This window comes from Mirounga angustirostris, unplaced genomic scaffold, assembly GCF_029215605.1.
Source record: "Mirounga angustirostris isolate CCGP_5_RB_7025 unplaced genomic scaffold, mMirAng1.0.hap1 SCAF_8, whole genome shotgun sequence".
NCBI lineage: Eukaryota > Metazoa > Chordata > Mammalia > Carnivora > Phocidae > Mirounga > Mirounga angustirostris.
This window is the reverse complement of record NW_026991716.1, coordinates 15,459,533-15,464,574: the sequence shown is the minus strand read 5'-3', so window position 1 is coordinate 15,464,574 and position 5,042 is coordinate 15,459,533. Positions and strand designations below refer to the sequence as shown.

Below are 5,042 nucleotides of genomic sequence, written 5' to 3'. Positions count from 1 at the left end.
AGAAATCTGAAAACTCCAGTAACTATGGAAGTCATGGAAAAGTTCTCAAATAATTTCATAAAAAAAAAAGTACTAAGCTGGACCAGCTTTACAGCTTTCTCATTTTCAAGGAGTTGATAATTTAGATAAACTGTTCCAAGGAATAGAATAAGATTTTTGAATCTGTCAAATTAATTTTATATAGATGAAATGACTCTGCTTCAAAAGGCTGAATAAAGAATGCAAAACTCCCAGACTGAATAGCTATCTTATCTTTGAATACAGTTGCAAAATCCTTAAAATAATTACAGTCCAAATACAACAGCACCTTCATAAGTAATCCACTCTATCCAAGTAGGATTTCTTCCTGGAATTCAAGAACGACTTAGAGAGAGAAATAGGTTAACACATTACATAAATGGGTGTAATAAAAAAAAAAAAGGGGGGATCACCCAGTAGCGGTGGCCAGCAAGGGTACAAGGGCATGGTGGCGTGATGCCATGCCTTTCTTTGATGTGCAGAAAAGGCTGGGCCTTAACTTAGATCATTGGATGACAATCCAAAGTGCTGAGCAGCCTCACAAGATTCCAGGTCGATGCCATGCTTTTGAAAAAGAATGGATAGAATGTGCGCATGGAATCGGTGGTACCCGTGCAGAGAAAGAGTGCAAGATAGAATTTGATGATTTCGTAGAATGTCTGCTTCGGCAGAAAACGATGAAACGTCTGAGTGACATCAGGAGGCAGCGAGATAAACTAATAAAGGAAGGGAAGTACACACCTCCACCTCACCACTTGGGCAAGGAGGATCCTAGGCCTTGAGCGGAGCTGCTGCTGATGGCTGGAGGCTGATTTTCATGTTCTCTCTTCTCCACTGGAAAGTTCATTTACTGAAAACTTCTTTGTGAAAGTGTCTAAAAATAAAGGATTGCTCTATCCTATTTATTCTAAAAAAAAAAAAAAAGGAAAGCTCATAAAACCATTTCAACACCATTCTGAATAAACATTTTGAGAAACTAAAACATAAGGGACATTTATTCAAATTGTTAGTAAATATCCAATGGCTTAACAGCAGAGATACTCTCATTAAAACTAGGAATAAAACTAGGAAACCCAATATTCACCATCACTATTTGTAGGAAAGCTCTGAACTGCAGGTTTGGCTTATAACTGACCAAAATTGGCTAGCATGTTTTTGCTTAGATTTTAGCTATGGAAGACTGATTGGACAAACATCTGCCTCACGAGGTTTCTGGCATCCTGAGATCCTGCCTGATCAAAAATCATATTGTTATGTAGATGACCATCTAACCAGTGATGCCTGACAGTTAATTTTGGCTAAGCCCTATGAGATTTTCATTTTTGTAGGGCAAAATGATCAAACATTGGCCATTTCTTATGGTTTAGTCTACTGCGAGTACTGAGAGATAGTATGTTCGCTAAATAACTTTAGGGAGGACATTGTACCTGTGGAGATAAGCAGCGATGTCTCATGAACAAATCAGAAATTGTTGGGCGCCTGGGTGGCTCAGTCGGTTAAGCGACTGCCTTCGGCTCAGGTCATGATCCTGGAGTCCCTGGATCGAGTCCCGCATCGGGCTCCCTGCTCGGCAGGGAGTCTGCTTCTCCCTCTAACCCTCCCGGCCCTCCCCCCTCTCATGCTCTCTCTCTGTCTCTCTCTCTCAAATAAATAAATAAAATCTTAAAAAAAAAATCAGAAATTGTTATGAGGTGTGTAGTAAGGAAGGGTCTCAATCTAAACTCAACTTCTCTTACACAGTGCTTAGGATCCAGTATTTTCCACCACTCTCCTAAGAAGCTGGCACAAAATGAGACTTCTTGGCACCTGAACTCAAAATATTCTTCCCCACCACTCACCCATATTCCCCAATGAGCCCTCACCTTAGTAACAGGACAGCAACAAGGCAGGGGGTCCCTCTGCTGGCATGCAGTCTCTGGGGTGCACAGAGCTATGACTAGGGAAAGCATGGTCCTCCCCAAGATGCCCAAAGAATGGATGAGAAACAGCTGACTTACTCCCTGTTTCATCCTGCACCAAGTGACATTGGCTGCAGTTTGCCCAAGTCAATGATATGACAATACCCATTTTGAACAAAGTAAAGTTTATAAAAGACATGAAATAGCAATATAAGAAGACTAAAAGAATTAGATTACATAGTACTAGTAATCCTCACAGGATTGTTTGCTTACTAGTATTGACGTCACAAAATAAAATAATCATTAAGAACTGTATTTAATTTTCAGTTATTTTACTTCACATTTCTGGGAAACGTGCTGTTTGGAAATCCTTATATCTTGTGAAGATGTCTTAGTGGCAGGATGTCTACTCCACCACCTTGAATTTTCATAAGGAGGTAAAACTCTAAAATCATGTACAACAACAATCTTGGAGATTTATATGGATATAATGAAGAGCGTTTTTAGTAGTGTGTAAGAGAAAAATGGGAAACCAAAAACACAGTTGAATGTTGCCAGTCTACACTCAAAAACATAGATTTGACAAGAGTTCTCTGAGATGATAATCATTTATGTATCTGAGTCCTCAAAGGTAACACATTTTTACTAAAAAGTTGGTTGAAATGATTACTACAGACTGTCAAGCATTTTCAGTAGTTGAAAAGGAAGAATTATTCAGATTTGCACAATACATAAATCCTAGGTACAAAGTCCATTCTTTGTATACATATTACTAAAAAATATTTTCCTGAATTCCATGTTGTTGTGCACAAAAAGTCATTGATGTTATAACTTGTGTTGCTTCTGTATTTTGTGTCTCAGTTGTTGAAACATGCAGAACCCACTAGAAGTCCTTTTAATCTGACAGCATGGTGGGTTTATGTAGAATTTGCTAAGTTTCTCTTCAATGGGCTGAATGAAAGATTTGAGGATACAAGCTAACACGTTAATGAATTTGACTGAGGAAATATTTATAGAATGGAACATCAGTAAAGATAATTATTATCAACAATGAACAAACATGATGAAAGCTATGAATGACTTAGTAATCATGCGCAGACACTGTTTTACTTATACCCTCCAGTTGTGTTTGGAAACTAATTCTCGTACAGAGTATTATTTTAACAGGATGACCTCCCCTAGAAGAAAGCTCATAGGACTCTTCTCATTCTTTGATCAAAGACAAACGACATGGTGTTCAGGAGATTTGGAAACTGCTTTGCCATGTTTAAAAAAGGTTCCATTGCAGCTATTATGTGTAAAAAGCCTGCTTGAACCAAATAAAGCCTCCACACTCTGTATATTACAGATAATGGTGCCAGACTAGCAGGATATAATAGCCACCAACTTTTTGTTTTTTCCAGAAACAGTAGTTTGTTCATTGGAGACTGTTCAAGAAATAATCAAACTGATGGGTCTTAAGAGTACAAATATTTCTTACATGATTCCTGCTGTAAAAGTTTTCTTATCTTTTTCATTCCAGAAAAGATGCTATAATTACTTTAAGGGCAGTGGAAACTGAGATACAGAGAGAAAATCAGAGATTATTCTGTTATCCTGAAAGCTGATTGCATTACATTGCAACATTTTTAGATGCAAGCCTTGAAGAGAGATTTTTATCAAGTGATTTATTTGAATGCACAATATATTAGAAATAAAAGTATAAGTGGATGTAAAAAATAAAAAAGTAACCATTTTAAGTAAAATAAAAATTTTAAAAGTAAAAATCTCAAGTGTGATTCTCAAAGTATACAGAAAGCATCTTACCCCAGCAGAGCATAAAACTTCAGTTGGTAAGATTGTTTGTTTCACTGAAACTATGTCATCACCATCAACCAAATCTTCACGGCCAGGAGTGGAATGGAAGGTAATTTCACTTCTTTGTTACTGTCAGAGAAGAAAAAGAGCTTGGTAACATGTCTATCAGCAGTACTTATTCTGGGAAAACTATCCAGAAAATCTCACCCCTTTACCAACCTTGCTGAAACTGAGTCAATATTCTTGTATTTATCAATTTAAAAACATTAACCACTACAAACTTTAATGATAAAATTATAATGACAGTTTTAAATAAAATTTCAGATGAATTTTATATTCCTGCAATATATTTTATGTTGATGACATATGGCTTTGCCATGTTTTTGGCTAAATACTAATTTGTAACACTTGGCCTTTTGCTATTCCTTCAAAACGTATCATCAGTATCTCTCTACTTAACATTGTTTTGAAAATACTGACTAATGTATTAAATCATAAAATGGAAATGAATTATAATTCCTGAAGGACAGGAGATAAAATTACCATATTTGCAGATGACAAGAATATAAACTTGAAAACCTATGAGCATCCACTGAAATATTCTTAGAGTTAATGAGACTTCATTAGCAACCCAAATTTTAACAGCTCAGGTTTTTAAAATAAGATTTAAATAAACAGAAAGATATAACTTTCAGGAGTGAGCTAAATTAAGTGTAAAGATGTAAATACTTCTTAGTTAATTTGCTGGCTTGACAAAATTTTGGTCACTATTCTGGTGGAATTTATTTTGGAGCTTAACTTAAAAAAAAAAGTCAAAAGATTAAAGGAATAAGTGCGTAAAAGTGGCTAAGACTTTTTTAAAAAAATTAAAGTGATAAAAAAGTATGTAAACTATATTATAAAATAACATTAAGTAAAATAATGTGATTTTACTGGGAAAATAGAAAGATAGATCTGAAACAAAATAGATTGTTAGAAACAGATCCCAAACCTATGGAGAAGGGGTAGGTGTTTGTGGTGAATACCATAAGGAAAATGAGCTCTTTGAAGAGAAATAATCAAGAGAGGTACCTACTTCTCTCTCATGACTTGAGTTAATATTTCAGAAGAGCTTAAAATAGTCCCTGGCACATAGTAAACTCCATATAAGTGTTTAGTAAATAAATAAGATATAAGATATCAGGACAAATTAAGAACCTAAAGTGAAACATTAAATCTTTAGAAATAAAATACAGGTGAATTTGGAATTACTATAGAAGAAGGCAAAAATCGGTATTTGGCTACATTCTGTCCAACAGCAGAAACAAAATACAAAGTAAACAACAAACT

At 35.4% G+C, this 5,042-nt stretch overlaps 1 protein-coding gene across 1 annotated transcript; it reads left to right on the top strand.

Moving 5' to 3' along the window:
- The first annotated feature begins 436 nt into the window (after positions 1 to 436).
- On the top strand, positions 437 to 947 carry LOC123836886 (NADH dehydrogenase [ubiquinone] iron-sulfur protein 5). The gene has a single exon (XM_045865951.2). The coding sequence runs from the start codon at positions 480 to 482 to the stop codon at positions 798 to 800; it is 321 nt and encodes a 106-aa protein (XP_045721907.1). The 5' UTR covers positions 437 to 479; the 3' UTR covers positions 801 to 947.
- Positions 948 to 5,042: the final 4,095 nt, after the last annotated feature.

What these genes read in the sequence shown, in the direction of transcription:
- LOC123836886 (XM_045865951.2), top strand. Translation starts at nt 480, where the DNA reads ATGCCTTTCTTTGATGTGCAGAAAAGGCTGGGCCTTAACTTAGATCAT.